The sequence below is a fragment of the Ischnura elegans genome, chromosome 10 (genome assembly GCF_921293095.1).
Source record: "Ischnura elegans chromosome 10, ioIscEleg1.1, whole genome shotgun sequence".
NCBI lineage: Eukaryota > Metazoa > Arthropoda > Insecta > Odonata > Coenagrionidae > Ischnura > Ischnura elegans.
In genome coordinates, this window is record NC_060255.1 from 34,761,688 (window position 1) to 34,780,704 (window position 19,017).

A 19,017-nucleotide genomic window follows, 5' to 3' on the forward strand; every position below is an offset into this window, starting at 1 on the left:
CCAAGTCTGAGGGTTCGCCTTCATTTGAACGTGTTGCCGCGAGGAAGAGTTTTCGTTCTCCCGTGAGGTCGACGTCATACCAGTCGAGGAGGGGGTCATCGCCGAGGCGAGGGTCTCCATTCCGGGGGCGTTCGCCATCACCTAGTCAACGCTCGGAAGGAGGTCAGAAGAAGAGGTGCCGGTATTGCTATTCCAGACATACTCCTGATAAGTGTCCAGCTAATAAGTGGTTGTGTTACAATTGTGAATGTCAAGGTCATACAGCTGAATTCTGTGGCAAACAACAAGTGAATTTTGTTGTTACTGGAGTCAATGTATCTGTGAATGTGTTAAAGTCTCAGTCTGATTCATTATTTGTGAATATTGTTATTAACGGTAAATCTGTGCGGTTCCTTGTTGATACTGGGAGCTCTATTTCGATTTTTAGTTATGATGTTGCAAAGGAATTGCAGTTATTGTCGAAAATTTTGCCCTACTATGGTACTATAAAAGGTGTTGGGAATCACTTATTAGATGTGATTGGAAAGTGTGAGGTTAGTATTTGTTACGGCAAGTTGAGTACAATATTTTCCGCTGTAATTATAAGAAATGTATCATGTCCTGCTATACTGGGTCGCGATTGGCTGTCAGTATTAGCACCAAATTGGGGTATTACGTTATTACCTCATTTGTATAATGAGGGTGAGGTTGGTCTAATAAGTAGACAGGAAACTGGTATGTCCGTTCGGTCTAGCATAGAAGAGTACGTTCAGTCCTTGTCAGTGAAATTTCCTAAAGTATTTTCTAAACAGAGTAATGATAAACCAATTGAAAATATTAAGGTTAATCTAAATTTGAAAGAAAATGTTCCTCCTGTTTTTCATAAAGCATATACGGTTCCTTATGCATTGAGAAATGAAGTAGGCCTTGAGTTAGATAGATTAGAGTCTAAAGGCATAATTACTAAGGTGAAAATGTCTGATTGGGCAAGCCCTTTGGTTCTTGTTCCTAAAGGTAATGGAAAGATAAGATTGTGTGCCGATTTCAAGGCAACTTTGAATAAGTTTTTGAAGGTGGATCAACACCCTATGCCTATACCTGAGGATATTTTTAATCAGTTTACTGGCTGTACGGTGTTTTGTAGGCTAGACTTAACTGAGGCTTACTTGCAATTAGAAGTGCATGAAGCTAGTAAGGATTTTCTAGTTGTTAACACAATACGAGGTTTGTACAGATTTAATCGTTTGTGTTTTGGACTGTCTCCTGCATGTGCAATTTTTCAGTCTGTTATTGACTCCATTTTAGTAGGAATTGATCATGTGGCACCATACTTAGATGATATTTTAATTGGTGGTAAAGATCTGGCTACTTGTAAGGAAGTTTTGAATAAGGTCATGATAAGATTAGAGGAATATAATGTCAAACTGAACGTACAGAAATCTGAATGTTTTGTCAACTCTCTATTGTTTTTGGGTTTTGAGCTGTCAGGTAAGGGTAAAGTTCCTTCTGCCACCAAGATTGAGAAAATTTTGTCAATGCCACCACCTGAGAATTTGACACAGTTAAAAGCCTTTGTTTCTATGTTCAATTACTACAGAAATTTTGTTCACATGTGTCCTGACATTTTGGAACCATTCCATGAACTTATGAGGAAAGATGAACCATGGGTATGGTCTTCGGAGTGTATGATTGCCTTTTCCAAATGTAAAACAGCTTTATCTGAAGCTTCTATGCTTGTTCTGTATGATCCAAGCAAAGAGTTAATTTTGTCGGTGGATTCCAGCTCCTTTGGGGTTGGTGCCATCCTAAGTCAAATTGAAAATGGTGAGGAGCGGCCTATTGCTTTTGAATCAGCTACCTTAAATCAGTCCCAGAGGAACTATTCTCAGTTAGATAAGGAAGCATTGGCGATAATTTTTGGTGTAAAAAAATTTCATAAGTATTTGTGGGGGAGGAAATTTACAATTTTCAGTGATCACTTGCCACTGAAAACAATATTTGGGGAACAAAAAAAAATTCCAGTTATGGATTCTTCTCGATTAATAAGATGGGCTACCACTTTATCGGCTTATAACTACTCTCTGGTACATAAAAAAGGAACTTTGATTCCTCATGCAGATGTATTGTCGCGTTTACCATCTTCAGATAGCATAAATGATAAGGAAGTGTTGTTTACATACTTGTCCACTCCCATGTTAGATTTAGATGAAGTGAGTGAGCACACTCGCAATGATAAGTTGATGAGCAGAGTCTTGGAGTATGTTTTAAAAGGTTTTCCAAATTCTTGTGCAGATGAATTGAAGGTTTATGAACGAAATAAGTGCGCCTTATCTGTAAGTAACAATTGTTTATTTTTTGGTGACCGAATTATTGTGCCTAAGAGTTTAAGACAGAAAGTATTAGAGATAATGCATTTTAATCATGCGGGTGTTGTACGATCCAAATTATTGGCACGTTCATATGTGTGGTGGCCTGGATTAGATAATGATATTTATAACAAAATAGCAACCTGTGACATTTGTCAGTCAACAAGGAATAGAACAAATAACAAGTACCGTCAATCGTGGCCATTTGCTCATTTTCCTTGGGAAAGGGTTCATGTGGATCTATTTGATTTTTGTGGAAATAAATATTTGATAGTGTGTGATGCATATTCGAAATGGATCGAATGCTTTATTTTGAGGTATAGGTGTGATTTCAATGCGGTATTGTCCAAGTTGGCTGAAGTTTTTTCAAGATTTTCCTTTCCAAAGACTATTGTATGTGATAATGGACCACCATTCAGTTCTCATTGCATGAAGAATTTTTGCTACAATAAGGGGATTAAACTGATGTTCACTCCTCCATATTCTCCTCAATCAAATGGGCTGGCTGAGCGTAGTGTCCAGACCTTCAAAAATTTGTTATCAAAATTTCATTTACAAAATAGACACAGAAACGAAAATGTTATCACTGAAGAACTGTTACTTGACTGTCTATTTGCTTATAGGTCTACACCGTCCTCGGTGACGGGAAAATCACCGATGTCGATGTTGTTAACTAATGAGCCAAATGTTCCTTTGTCGGGTCTCAAAAAAAAAGTTACATTTAAGAGTGGTTTAATAGATGAAAAGGTCACAGAACACAGGAAATCATTCAAAATATTTGAGGTAGGCCAAGTAGTATGGGTTAACCCTAATAAAAAGCAAGAATTTGGTGTCAAATTCGAATTGGGAAAGGTTATAGAGAAGGTTAGCAATTTTGTTTATATAGTAAAATTGTCCAATGATGTTGTGGTTAAAGTACATGTAAATCAGCTCAGAGAATTTTATGATAATGCCCAGCTACGCAATTCTCTGGCGGCTAAAGTTCGCAATTTGCAAACTAGTAGTGGTGAGAGTGAGCAATGTGAGGTGAATGATTATAAGGAGACACAAAACGAATTGCGGAGGTCTGGACGAGTCATAAGGAAACCGAATAGGTATTCCGACTCGAACTTTGCTTAAATTTGTATTAGCTTGAATCTGGGATATGCCCATTATTATTGTAGTAATGTCTTTTGTTAAGTATTCGGTGTTAAGTCATTTCTTATCTAGTCAGTCTGTTAAAATATAAACCAATCTTGTCATTTTGCTATTGTTTTATTATTTGTCAACTAAGAGGGGAGAGTAGTGTTATGTTGGCAGCCTGCGCGCTGTGAGTCATGTGGGCAGCCTGCGCGCTGCCGAGTGTTACGTCCGGGCAGAGTGCTGTTCGGGCGGTTGACAAGTTGAGAGAGGTCGCAGTCTTTCGTTACTCATGTCTGTGAGACCCAAAGTGAAATAAAGTCTAAAAGCCAAAGAGTAAGATTGTTCTTCTTGTAGACAGCTTCCTTCGACATAATAAGTACGAATGTGGGCATTGCTACTCTATTTTAAATCAAAATAAGATTCGATATCACCGACAAGGGCGTACCCATGATCAAAACTAGAGGGGGGCATTCCGTGGTCGTTCAAGTTGTGACAAAGAAAAGGTTAAAGAAACAAAAATTTCAAGAAAATAATAACAGAACTTTATTAGTAAAAAATATTTCAACTTTAATATTATTTTTTATGCCAATATCACTTTTTTTGGATTTAGAGTTCAAAACTATCGTGTTGAACTTAATTTACTTTTTCCTCTAGCTGCTCCCTGTTGCCCCCCGCTGGGTACGACCATGATCGTCGAACAAAACGACTTTTAAATTAATGGAAGCCGATTTCACTATCGCCTCCGTGGCGCAATCGGCTAGCGCCGTTCGGCTGTTAACCGAAAGGTTGGTGGTTCGAGCCCACCCGGGGGCGTTTTTTTTTACTATACGCAAGGGGACTGCGTAGAGGAGGACCAATTCCATCCCATAGAAGGCTGATTTCTGTTGCCGCTTCAGTCGCATTTTAATCGGTTTTCAAAAATATCCGCGGCGCGTTGATGAATGCAATGCGACCCACTTTTTTTTATAATATATTGCAGCATAATGTTTGAAACTGCGAGAAATATAATGGAAAAGTAATGAATTTGACAGATCATATCATTATGTGTATTTCGGATAAATCCCGAATTACACCTTATTTCCCCGTTTCCCCCGAAAATTTATTTAATTTTAGCTGTTATAAGTGCATTATAAATTGGCAGTTTTGCTGTATGTGTACCACTTTATTTAAAAAAAATAAAAATAAGAAACTTGGATCAATTTGTCCATCAACGACACTAATGGTGACTTTTTTAAACCAATTTAAATGCGCAGTAGTTGACAACACATTTAGAGGCAGACTTGAGAATCCTCTTTTGTAATGTTCGTGAGTGTACGCTTCTTACATTCCCTAAAATTGTTACGTGCGGCAAAAAGTCGTAGAGTCGACCCTCTCTGAAATCTACAGAAACCCAAGGAAAAGTTTTCGGAACGCTGAATTTTCTATTTATCACTGTGTTTTCTGGTGCATCTACTTTTTGGGGGCATTTTGGGGTCGAAAAATCGATTTTTCATAAATGTAATTTTTCGAATCTAGACCACGTGATACGTGGAGAAACCAGTTTTGAGAGCGATCGGAGCACTTTAAATTTTGGAAAAATCGTGCACTTTCATTATTTCGTGAATTACTATCTCAACAGCGAAGGGAGATACGCTTTTGCGTCATATGATTCAACAAAAATCGTAAGAACTGGCAAAGTGATTGGAAAAGGCCGAAAACTTTTTCCGTGGGGTCCTAGGGGTCAGTTTCTCAGCGAGGTGGGGTTTTGGGGGATAACCCCCCCCCCCCCAGGAAGGAAGGCTACGCACGTTTGAACCTAATGGTACTACTGTTCGGGAACAGAGGGTGTAAATGAGCCACTAACTACACAGTCTTACGAAAGACCAATTTTCATAGAGCGGTGAATTCTGCTGTTGTATTTTATCGTTATCGAGAAGAATTACTTCTTGAAACTCTCCAGTATTAAATCTACTTCCATGACATTTTGCTTATCGTACAATCTTCATTAGTACGCAGAATCTCAAAATATCCTTCATATCGTTGACAGATATTTCACGATTAAACTAATTTGAAATAATTATTCTAGGATTTTAACCTCGGTCAGGAAATGATGCTATTTACTAATGTTGCTTAACTATTAGGGATGGAGATGCATACAATTAAGACCTCCGACTCATTTTTACGGGTTTCAATAAAAACTTGGATTCATTGTTTGATAGTTATCATTGGAAGGAGTGAGTAGCCTTCACACGAAGAGGATATTACAGGATTTTGACAGTAGTGCAGATACTAAGGTTCGTATTAAAAGTATAGAGATTCGAGTTTGAACGCTTATAAAAATCATAATCATTAAGATATTTTTGTTACTTTGGTACCATAACTTTATTGTTATAATTCGCGTTTATTAATATGATTGAAAAAGTTTGACCCTACTAGATAAATGTCGATATTAGTGCTTACACTAATAAAGTACCGGCTTTTAAAAGCCTTTCCTAGTAAACCTCGAATTAAGCATTGGCCAACGTTAAATGAGCATTAATAACTTTACAAATTTTATACATGTTATTGAATTACATAGGTTCTTTTAGCGTAAATCTTAATTTTCAAACCTTTTCCACGGGTATTACTGTTTTTATTGAATTTTTTATGAAACAACATTTTCTAAGCAACTGTTGCCCGTACGATGTGAACTTATTTGCCGTCATTGGCTAGTCTTCCATATATATGTGTATACATTATCAATTGTTTACATGCATGCGTTGATTTTGTAACGATTTTTATATTTTGCCTGGCTGCTCCGCCACTTGGCGACAGCACGGTGCTGATAGCCGCTGTTATTACCGATCGGACTACGGAACTGAGGATGTTTTAGTAGGGATTCCTCAGCAAAGCTATGGTGCGTTCCAAGGGCATACCTAATGGATTATTTTTGCGCTTAACCATTCCGTTCAAAGGACTAACTGTCAATCTTCCTGGAATAGCTAATTTCCAAGTTCACGTATCCATTTTCTATTAGATTTTGCTGATTGAGCTTATGATTTTTTAAAAATCGTTCCTCTGGATCATTAGCCATCTAAGAAACTTCCCATAAATATCCGCTTTCTCAGTTTGTTAATTAGTGTAGATAATTATTTTTTACGCTCATTTTAATTCAATTTCAATCATCTAAACTCCAAAATTATGGTTTTGCCATTTGTTTCTCCCCTCTTGCGTATTTACTGGCAGTTTTCAGCTGATGTTTTTTGTCCTGTTTTCGCTTACTTCTTTATTTTTTGGAATTTTTAAGGTGGTTGGTACCTACCTAGGGCTTTGTGCGAACCAGGTGGTATGGTATTTAGATACCTGAATATCTATTTGATACTTAATTATCTGCCGTTATTTCGTGGTTTTTACTTTACAGTGCGTTGACGTAACTGAAATATATTTGTATGGGCTTATTGCATGTTGGGATGGGAACGATTTATAGTGATCCCTGACACTGTTAACCTTATAAATAATATGTTTAACACTAAATTACCGCCAATTTTATGCTATTTGCAATTCTATATGCAATTTTATGAACAAAAGAATAATTTAAACTTAGCATAAATCCATGGTTTTTGATCTTTTAGAAGTCAGTATTTTATCATTATAATTGCTTCGAATGATTAGAAGTTCGTTGGAAGAAGAAATCACTTGTCCAAGTAAGCTGTGTGTGCAATGGCTGGGAATCATGTTCCACAGAAGTAGTTATTTCTCCACCTACCCCAAAACATAAAACATGGACAGGTTCCCTTCATAGTAATCGGCAGTTTTGTCTTTGCATGAACGTGGGAGTATAATTTACTAGAACGCGTAACATTTTTACAACCGTGTGGTGTGCTTGTGGGAATCCTCTTGCATGTTGTTGATTGATCACCCGCGGCCAAAGTAAGTGTCTGTGCATAGAAAATGCGGATTATTTTCGCTATATGATCTTATCTGTATCCGCTGTTGTCTCTCGCTACTGTTGATGCTAAGAATTACATGCTCGAAAATTAAAAGGTTTCTTGACTTTAAATTTGGGTAGGCTTAAGTAATAAAATTCATGTGTAATGGATTGATTACGCTTAGAACTGGATCTTGTATTGAATCTTAGGAGTTAAAGTTTTGATGAGATGTAAAAAGATGTAAAATTTTAATAGCAGTAATACAGCAGGAACACAAGTATGGATTGAAGTGTATGGAAAATATTGTTTTGTATAATTTTTAATATATTTCGGAACTTTTCCTTATTAAGTTGATTTCATCTTGAGTAGAACGTCCATAGGTGATTTTTACAAGTTTATTGAGGCTCCAAAATGTACCTGCAGCAAAAGGTTTAGCTGAGAAAATTGTTTTAATTTCAGTTATGATGAAAAAATCCTTACCTTTATAATAATAAAATATAAAAAATCGTTAAAACCTCCCAATTTTCCCAAAAAAGTGGAAACAAAAAACATGATCTGTTCATTTCATGCATTCATTCCTACCGTACATATCGCTCTGTATGGCAGCAAAACTGCATTACAGAAATATAACTGGCACCATGAAAATGTATTGCGCTTTCTGATTTGTGGCCACCTTATTTCTCTTTGTAAACATTTTTGGACGTAACATTCCTGAGGAGATCCATGTTCTGAAATAACCTTTTAAAGTTATGGGATATCCAGTCTGAGCTGACGGTAATCCACGAACTTAGTTTAAAATGGAATAATCCATCTCCATATGCGAAGGAGTTCTATCTCTTGTCCTTTGTATCTTCTAATTAATGTGCTGGATAATGATTAATTTTCTTTATCATTTAAAAAGACAAGAGTTGGAAAGTAGTCTGCAAAAAAATATTAATTTACCTTCCCCCTCAGAATTTAGAACGTTAGATTATTGTTTGATAACGTGGCGAAAATAGTCTTGATGACAGCTCTCATTAAATCAACGGGTTAGGAAACGCCTTTGATGGATTAAATTTCCTCACAATCTGATCGTGTACCCGCTTATCGCGAAATAGAATTGCTCGCTGTAAATCTGGACAGAGATCTCCGAAATTGCTCTCAACTTTGGGATCGTAAAAATGAATCTGATAATGAAAAGCCATTCAGAGCGTATTTATGGGCTAAGTTGTTAATTTGTTGCGGGAAAAATGATAGGATTATGTTTTTCTTTCTTGGATGAGTTTCAAAATAAAAAAACAAAGTATCATTTTATTTAACCACAGTAAAATCGACTTTATAATTGAGGGCCTTTCAAGTCAACGGGTACAAGTGCATTTTTTTTTAATTTTGGAGGAAAGTAAAAACAAGGGAACACAATATTGTTGTTGCCAAGGGATACAAGTGAATAACTGATAAGTATACATATGTAGATTCAATGATTCACTAGTCTCCCTTTACCCCACCATCCATTATCTTTGATTATCTCCAAAATTATAGATATTGCACTTGTTCCCCTTGGCTTCTAGAGTCCCTACTTATAGTTCCGAGTTTCTCTTCTCGATCTTGTATCATTGCTGTCGCCTGTAGTATTGCACATTGCAAAAATGAGCATACATATCGATGGCTAAGTTCTAACAACACGTATATCAAAAATAGCAACTTTTCAAGAGAAAAAAAACTATTTATAATATTAATTTTATATAATTTTAATTGTAATTAAAAACCAAAAAATACATAAAACTGGAAAAGAAGCATACTTTTGCAAACAAAGAGTTGTTTTTTGCTTTGAATTTTTTATTCACAGTTTTAGCAGTATTAGCTCAGTCCGGCCAAATTTTGAGATGCGTGTTGTTAGAACTAAGCCATCGATATGTTATTTTCAACGCATAAACTTTGAGCGGAAATTTTTTTTATAGCTAAATAATCCATCCGTGGCGATATTGCGGTGGGCATCATAAATGATACAAATTAACGATGATCACCCCTGCAGTTTTGCTTCATAATATGCGTGTTGACACCACATTGTCATTTGGTAAAATACCTTCCGTCGGCGTATGAATGGTCATTGGTCCTGCCATGAGAGTGGTCAGGGGGAGAGGAGTAGTCCAGTGAAGTCGGCTGAATGTGACTTAATTTATTGTATTTTTAGAAACAATACATATAAACTCTCAACAAAAGTATTCGTAATAATGATACAAATAATGTTTTCTGTCAACGAAAATATTACCTGACCCTGACCAACAGTGTACAAGAGGGCATAATTTTTGTTCGTTTATTGGTAACATATTCATCAAGCATATTTTGTTAATGGCTGGTAGTCATGGAAATAGTCCTGCTAGTTATTTTTTATTTGAGTTTTCTGCTGGTGTTGACATTTGTATCATCTTATGTCATCGGTATTTCAGCTTTCATATATAACTTTCGAAATATTTTTTTGCTGTCAACGGAAACATAAGTTTAGCTCAATGGTTACTGCTGATACATGCTCACAAATTCCCTGTAATGTGAATGATTATATACATAAACTCTGTTGATATGGACTTTTCAGGCCAATATGTTGCAGGACAGTTGGAAATAGAACTTTAGCACTTTTTGAAGTATCTAAATATCACTCCACGTACTCGTGTCTTTAAAAGCTAAAATGGCTCAGGATATCCACTTCTTTACATAACACACTCTATGAATTCTTGGGCCATTGGTATGATTTTGCAGTAGCTTGAGCGTTCTTCACCGTTCTCAACCAATTCACTTTCAATTACATCTTACACTCAGTTTATTTCTCGAGAAAGTTTGTCTCACATGATTCGGCAAGATCGTGAACCTTTTAACACATCATTTTTCATACTCATGTCACTCAAAATAATCGGAGGAAGAGCTCTTTCTACCCTTTGATGCTGAGCGTATTAAAACTCTTTTTATTTTGCGGGAAGCCTCGGAGAACAATCCTTCATATATTTATGCAACTCCTACAACTTTATTGAAATTGGATTAAAAAAACCGCTTTCCACCGTTTCAATGGCACAATATATTTTTTAGCTAACCGTTCATTATATCAGTCGTTATAGTTTCTGGAGGTAGAGCCATTTTTTTACTTGTTTTTTTTATTATTATTACGTGTCGATTTTCAAGCACTCCAAGAATATGAATTTGGCCCGGAGAGTAATGATGAGGACCGACACATTTCAATTCCCTTCAGCGCGAGCGTTTCATGGAATTTCATTTGATCGGAGTGACTTCCCCTTATTTTATTTTTCTCTGCCACTAAGCGGTGCCAGTTGAATCTTGCGTGATCCCTTCCTGTGTTCAAGACGAGCTATATCCGAAGCTGCGGCGTTGAGGTCACGGCTTCTGTTGTCAGTGGAAGGTCCAGTACACAGCCCCCATGGCGAGCATCGTCCAGATGGCTGTGCAGCCCGAGTCCTGTGCAGACGAGGGCTTGACAGCGTGGCCGAAGGACAGGAGCGACGCCTCGTCGTCTGTCTGCAGATCCGGATCATTCATGCCGTCGTATTCTGGAAAAGCAGATGAGAGGAAGGAAATGAGTTTATTTAAGCTAGGATCAGTGGCGCCGACTCCATGGGGCTTGAGGGGGCCCGAGCCCCCTCAATAATTCGTTATGGGTGTGGGGAAAAAAGTGTCCCACTACGTACGGAGTTAATAAATAGTTTATTATATCATACGCATAGTGTTGTCATTTGTTATTGCGCGCAGCGCCATATTGGATTTCTCATTTCCCCTCAAACCCCTCCGATTACGCTCCCTAGAATAACTTAGGAGCGTACGGAGTTACCGGACTTAGAAAATTTTTGGCAAAGTCCCTTTAAAAGCTTGTCGATTTTCCCCGGAGTGTCCAGATATCGAGATTAGAGTTCTCAGCGTTCTGATGTAGATCATATGACTCTTCGGATATGCTTAAAAAACTTAAAAACTCACTACTTATAAAATTTCCCGGGGAAAGATCCCCGGTTTGGGCCCCCCCAATATTTTTTGTAAGTCGGCGTCCCTGGCTAGGATCAACCATTAACCGGTGACGTGCGGTCTGAGAGACCGCTGCGTTTTTAAAAATTATGAATATTTTCAAAATTGGTGTTTCAAAATATCTATAATCCTCGGGAGCGTCATAATTTTGTATTATAAGGATATGGCACTCTTAAAATTTAAGGTACTTATTATTTATTTCTGAAAGTTTGCAAATGAATTTGAGTAGCGGTCTGTGGGACCTCACGTTACTAAATTGGAAAAACCGATAAACGTAATGCCGGTGGAAATGATTCAAAAAGTTGTTAAAAACAATTCCTAGTAATGTTTCAAGAATAATAATAATAATAATTAATAATTTTCAATGAAGCATTCTTAGTTGCATTAGAAGCATTTATTAACGTAGATAATTAAGTACTTAATTAAAAAAATTACCATAATTAAAATAATAACTCAAGTTTTTTTGATATCAGTTTTTGAGCCTGGTTCAAATAACATTTTTTACTGAAAAAATTGGCATTAAATAGTATTTAGAATGCATAATATTAAATATAAGTTTTAAAATAGTTGAGAAGTCAAAGAAACATTAAACTAAACAATAAAAATGACTTTGCAACGTTTTACGAATTTTTGTTTTATTGCGGTCTCCCAGACCGCACGTCACTGGTAGTGTAACAAGAATTACACGTCACTGGTTAAGGGTTAAAACTACATGTGGAAGAATCGGGTACAACATTATACTTGGAAATTGTCTCGTTTCGCCGTTTATCGCTATCACTACCTTGGTGGCATCGATTAATTACGTGAAAAGATTTTGGCAATTGTTTGACCCCCTCCTCCCCCTTTGGCGAGTTATCATGAGATTTGACCCCCTCCCTCTAGTGTCACTTGTGATTATTCAAAATTCGTATTTTCAGTGTAAATACATTAGTCTGTTATTTCTGAGTGTAATCGAGATGGAATAAGTTTTTTGAATTTTGGCGCACTTGCTAACATTGTACCGCTATGCTGTAATAAATGAGCGTCGTCTTCCGGTGATGGTTTCCTATGTTGGTGCGTTCTTTTTTTCCTCCACGATAAGTCCAAATTTATCCACTGCCGATTTAATAATCTCAACATAGTCTATGCTTCATTGCGATGAATTTATAAAAAAAATTAAAAATATATTTTTATTTACAATTAGATAAGAAGGGCATTTAAGATTACTGAGATCATACTTTGTGGGAGTAACAAAGTGTCTGTTATTGATAATATGGAGCCCTTCCACCCCGTACAACCTTCAAGTTTTGATTTAATTACTGAGATCACTCTTTTACACTGTTTCTCGTGGAAAAAAATACGTGTTACTTGCCAGGACCCCGCTTCCCCCACGTGAGATTGGGTGAGAATCGGCTTGAATCCGTTCCCATCTCGCCGCTAATTAATGCATCCCCCATTAGCAACTTATGTGGATGCCAAGGAGTATTGTCAATATAAATGCGTTAATCTATGATTCATTGCGTTGAATTTATTGAAAGACAATTTGCTTAGTTATTTTCTCAGTTCAGTCCAGTTTTCTCACAATTTTAAACTGTTCCTTGCCGAAAAAAATTACGTGATACTTGCCAGGACAACGCCCTCTCCTCCACGTAAGATTTTTTTGTGAGATTCGGCTGGACCCCTTCCCCCATTTAAACGGCACACGTAATTAATATGCCCCCTTTCATGATTTTATTATTATTTTGTTGAGAATTAAACCAACGTTGAAGTATCCAAATTTGCAAATCCGAAGACATGAGTGACCCCAGGGGAAGGCGAAAAAATGCGAAAATGTCGCACTTTTGTTTTGGAAACTTGCTTTATTCTTCCAAACTGTGCGTATTTTGGTATAATTAGTTATTTAAAAATTAGAGATGAATAAAAATCCATCAAAATTTGATAAAAACCGGCCCTGTACGCGTATTACTTCCACATAAACAGCACTACCAAATATAGGCCTGTTTGTCGCAAAAAGTTATTTTTTTACGCTTTGTTCATGTTTTAAGCCGACTATTGGCCATAAAATTTCTTTACTATAATAATATTAATTATTTTAAAATGGTGAAAAACAAAAAAAATAATATCACATTATTGATTTAGCATGATGGGATTAATAACGAATTAGTTTTTGCTTACACGAATTTTATTCACCCAAACGGTTTCGGCACTTTGTGTCATCATCAAGGGCAATTTTTCCAGTGATTCAGATGTGGAATATTCTGGCCCGCTTGTTTTAAGTGAATTCGTAAATTTTTTCAACAGAAGAAATTTGAAAGGCACAATTCGGTTATCATCAGAGATTGTATCACTGGCATTTTTAACAATAATTCAAAATGATTGGTATCCTGGTAATCATATCTCACGTAGTTTGAAGCTATCGAATTAATCACGAATTGTATATTACGATGCGGTGTGCTTTATTTCTTCAAGTTCGCTCCGTTTATTTTAGCCCTTGTGCAATTTCCGTCGCATAGAAAGAGGTTAATTGGGGTCATTCATCCGTGGAAGTTGACCATAGAATTTTCAGTGGCGAGAAAAAATAATTTGTTTTCGTTAAGTCAAAATTATTTCAGCTCGGAAAAAAATACGAACGAACATTGTATATATTTATTTTCTTTTCCACTCTCAGTCTGCTTTACATGATGGAAAATGGACGATGGCTTTAATGAAGTGGATGCCTCTTCGTGAAAAGTAATTATTCCGAACAATTTATGGACCTTTTCCCCAAGGGGGGTGAGATATGCTGCGAACAAAAACAGCTTTAGTGCCAAAATCCCGAACAATGAATGCAGCAACAAAAATTAAAAGACGCGAGAGTTTGTGGATTTTAGCATTGAAACAGGTTAGCAGATCCTTTGTTATACTTTCAAAAAAAACTAAGGGCGTGCGTTCAGCTTTAGAAGTATCACTAGCGCGAAAATACATGTTTTGAAGGCGGTGACGTATCCAATCTTTCAATCAAATTTGGTGGAATTTCGTTTTGAAAAATGACCTGCGTTATTGTATATACAGTGATTACATGTCCCACGATGAAGTATAGAGAATGTTTTGGCTAAATGTTTAACCTTTGAATAGTTAAAATGACAGTAATTAGAAGTCAAGGCTTATATTACCTCTGTCACATTTAATGTGCAGCATGCCTAGCATAGAAGGCTTCGCTATCTTTTTCCTCAGCCTAGCACTACTTATTCATTGGCGCTATGTCTAGCGTTAATGAGTGTATATCTTTCGATCAGTGTGAAAATTTTTTTCTGTGGCTATTTGTCAGTTACATCCTCCTATTTAAGCGTAACTAAGTTTTTTTTCCGCGTTGTGCCATGCCTGGAATTTTTTAAAAATAACTTGTTATATGTATGATGACGTACTGGCCCTGTAGGTAGGACATTTGAATACTGATCCTGGGTCCCGGAATAAGCCTTCGGACCCCCAAAACCAAATTTCTGGAAATGCGAATCGGGCCGGGGAAAGAATGTGGTCTCCGCCACCCTTAATGAGCGAATTTCACACACCTTCGGCTTAGTATGGAGTAAGCTCTACCTTTACCAGTCCAAGCCAACCTTCGGGTTGAATCTCTGAGTGATATTTTAAATTACTGGATGCTAACAACCTTAAAATAAGTTTCCAATGGACGTGTATGCTTATTATTATTTCTGCCACTGCTAGTGAGGTTATTTGTTGATATAGGTAATATTTGTAATTAGGAGCGTTTCCCAGGGGGCTGGGGTCATAGTTATTTTTAGTCCCTCCACAATTTACTGTTACTATATATGTGTTCAATTCGCCTCCGACGTGATGATGAAGAGTATATGCGGGATCTATCTTTGTGCTCAGTTTTAAATTTGATGATATTTACGCCATTAAGAGATAAAATGTTTCTTTTTTAGCAATGCTTGTTCCGGCTTTAGTAATTTTTTTAATCTTGCAAGTGCAAATCATTTGGTATGGATATGATTATTTGTAACAAGAGTGGAGGAGGCTCTTCTCGTAGTTAGAGATTAGATGTGAAGCTACGGCACACGAGTAATTAAATGGAAGAACTGTCAAATATCATTGGATAGATATGATAGTACATTTTGAGCATAAGAATACAAAGCGATTTGTTTGGTGTGAACGGCCTATTCGAAAATTAGGGTGCACACATAATGGAATGTGTCATGGGAACTCATTGCCTGGAAAATATTTTAGTAACACCTGTTCCAGCGTTACGTTTGTACGTATTAACACGCACGAGTTTATGTCTGATTACTTGAACGATTTTTTTGGACCGGAATGGAACATGTACAAATGCTTGAATCAAATTAGAATAGGTTCTATTTTCTGCTCATACATTCGCACAAGTTGGGTTGTTACATGGTGAATTTTGGCGTTCATTCTTTCGTTCATTCATTTATACATTGATTTATACAATTTAATCTACCGTATAAACAGGCTAGATATTAAACTGTCTAATGCGAAAAATTTTCAATTAGGGTGCTGATAGAAAACATAATCAAGTCCTCAGCTGCTTCTATTTTGGAAGTGTAGGAGAAAAAGCAAGGTGTATTATTGATTTTTTTTCTTAAACGCTGTTAGGTAATTGAATTAGGTAAATAAAACAAAAAAGATAAAATAGATAATATAGTTGTTCATTTGGTTTTCCACTCGAAGTCAGCACAGAATAGAGACTCACTCCCTTGACCACCAAGGTTTTGCATATTTATTCTGTCAATTTCGTTACCTAACACTGTTTAGAAAGAAATCACTTGTACCCCTTGCCTTCTCACCCCATCAAATGAAGTATCTAAGTTTTTGTGTAGTTAGAGGTGACTTTTTTTTGCAATCAATGGTTTCTGAACTTCTTTTAACGTTTTGTACTCCTTAAAAAGACGATAACGCTCAATTGTAACTTGTCCTTTATGATGTGTTGGATAAACATCCTTTTAAAAAGAGCTGCCTTACGTGGGCAGACTAATATCGAGCTCACCGGAAATCTTTTGAAATATATCTAATGGGAGCCGCTTAAAAGGCTTGTATCCCCAGGCTGTGGAGCGGCAGCTTTAGTCATCATTGAATGCTTACGCCGTGTAAACAGTGGAGGGTGCGTGCTGGTTTAATCGATTCTTAATGTCTTCAGATGGCGATAGTAGGAGGGAGTGGGAGGGGTTTTCGATGTGATCATAATGGCACGTTATCTTTCTTTATGGCCCGTTCCTTTCCTGCTGTCATATTCCTTGCAAGCGCCCACATTGGCGCAGTCGCGCTAAGTGAAGCCAGTCACTACAGCGACGCCCCTAATGATGTCGTAGCGCTCGTTGCCGCCAACCAAGCCGAGGCGTCGATCATCACACCTTTTCTTCTTGGGGATGGCGGTGTTCCCGCTAAAGGGGTTGGTGGGGACGTGATTGGGTCTTTTTAGAGGAAAGTGCCTTTGTCATCAAAGAATCTTTTTATGAATGCTATCGCTCCCTTTTTTATTTCCATTAATCTAGTCGGCGTATCTTTCTCTCCGGGGAGGAAAATGCCTAAATCATGTTAGCGCACAAAGGAGCCAATCCGGTCCGCAGGGTCGCTTTTGGAGCCAATGAGGTGTTGACGATGCAATTATTCGCTCAAGTATCTGCGTAATGTGATAGCTGAGCTCAAACCGATTTTTAATTGACTCTCAATCATCCTTTTGGGGTTCAAAATAATTTTCGTCGCCTGTTTTCTTTACTTTTCTCCCAAGAGTCACGATGTTATTAAAGTGCTTTCATAATCGTAAAAGAAGAGCTGAATTTTTCGTTTTCTTGAATTGTGATAATTTTTGATATATTAGGTTTTTTTATATACTCTCGTGGTTAAAAATTATATTTCATTGATAGTATTGATGTGCATATTTTTTATTCCTTAGCCCTCTAACTTGGGGCATTGCAGAGGTAGCTGGTTATTACTTTATTTATGTTGTATCTTGCCACGTATTTGTAAAAAGTTTTTACAGATACGTGGCAAGAAGTCGTTAATTGTAGTTTTTGGCTTGTTGAGCGTTTAAATTCGCTTGTTAATGTGACTTTTTGTATCATCTTAAGAATAATATCATTTTGCATTAGGTTTTTGAGTATGGAAATTTGATACGGAATGAAGGAGTAAGATATGTCATTTCAGGATGAATATTTTTGCATCTTAACGTGTGATTTATGTTTTTTTGAGGGAATTATGTTATTATATTGATGCGTGTGCTGTATTAAACCAACAAGCCTTGATTTATGATTAAAACATTATCCTAATTATGCATATGTTTCGAAGTCGTATATCCTGTGATGATGACAAGAAAATTCATGACGTATTACCACAGAAATTGTATTTGGTGAACCAAATACGCGATTATTAAGCATTTAGTGTGAGTTATGTAGGCACTGTGACGAAAAAAATGTTTTTTTTTTTCAAATAGAAGTTTTAAAACGTCGAATGAAAAAATGTTTTTTTCCTTATGAAAAACGTTCTCCTTTATTAAACTTTATTTTTACTTGGAAAGTCATGGTGTCTAATCATATACGTTTATTGTATTCCTATGCTCTAAAAACTGATTTATTACCTTTTTTGAGGATACGTTGAAAATATTGAAATATACCGTGAAGTAATTGCACTCAATGAGAAATATGACGTTTGTCAAACCACAAGTCAACTATCATTGTCAGTTGTCTCGATCACATACCTCTCAGGGACTCGTTATATTTAGAACTAATATATAATATGAAGGAACGAAGTTATTTCAGGTAAATATAAGCTCTTAAACTTTTAGCAACTAGCAATTGAAGTTATTTCGGCAATTTAGAACAATAAAATTCATTTGAATACACTAGACGGAACATTTTATACGCTCATGATATGAAATCCTTTTGTTTTTTCATCGTAAGGACGATGCGTTATAATATAAGCACGTATTCCTATTAGAGGATTTATTTAATCTTTAAGATATAAAAGTACTTGAGTGGCATATTTTTATGTTGACCGTGATATTTATTTCTTATTTTTGGGTTCTCCAACCTCTAAATAATAGCTTGTTGGAATTAACGAGGGCGCATTGAGTTAATCTCATGTAGTATTAACGATTGATTTAAATCCTTTTTGTTATCCTCTACTAATTCCTACCCTTATTCCCATGTCCTCGTAGTTCAAAGCTCAATTAATGCTAGAAATAACAGGTGGGATTTTATCTTAGGTTTCTCCGATGAGCTGACATTTTATGCGCTAGTAAGCTAAGTGTAACAAGATAAACATAGGGAAATTTTCACTTTCTACGCGAAATTTAATACATACACCTTCAGAAAGAAATTCTTCAAAGTGATATCTTTCACCATCATCCTGAACCGTTTTTTGTCGATTCATCTATTCATAATTCAGAAAAAAATAAACGAAATTCTCTATTGCATCATAAACATCATCACTGGTCAACAATCCTAAGATTGGCTTGTCGCAGCTATTCACTCAATTTTCCTATCAGCTAATCTTTCACACCTTCATATTTATTCTCTTTCACATCCTTCTTTACCTACACTTTAAAAATAAATATTTCAAAAAGATATACATTTTAGGGATGTATATTTTTTGACTTATCGCCCAAAAAATGATAATTGTGCAAATGCTATGGTACAAATTGGACACGAGAATACAAATCCATAGAAAGTACG

At 36.4% G+C, this 19,017-nt stretch overlaps 1 protein-coding gene and 1 non-coding gene across 2 annotated transcripts in view; one reads left to right on the plus strand and one right to left on the minus strand.

Annotated features, from left to right (window-relative positions):
• Positions 1–4,205: 4,205 nt before the first annotated feature.
• On the plus strand, positions 4,206–4,280 carry Trnan-guu. The gene has a single exon. It is a non-coding gene; the product is annotated as a tRNA-Asn (tRNA).
• Positions 4,281–9,494: 5,214 nt separating this feature from the next.
• LOC124166851 (neurotrimin-like) overlaps positions 9,495–19,017 on the minus strand; it is a 495,488-nt gene continuing 485,965 nt past the window's right edge. The window contains exon 11 of the mRNA XM_046544557.1: positions 9,495–10,887. Coding sequence (XP_046400513.1) covers positions 10,730–10,887 — 158 coding nt within the window. The 3' untranslated portion in view covers positions 9,495–10,729. The remainder of the gene's footprint in view (positions 10,888–19,017) is intronic.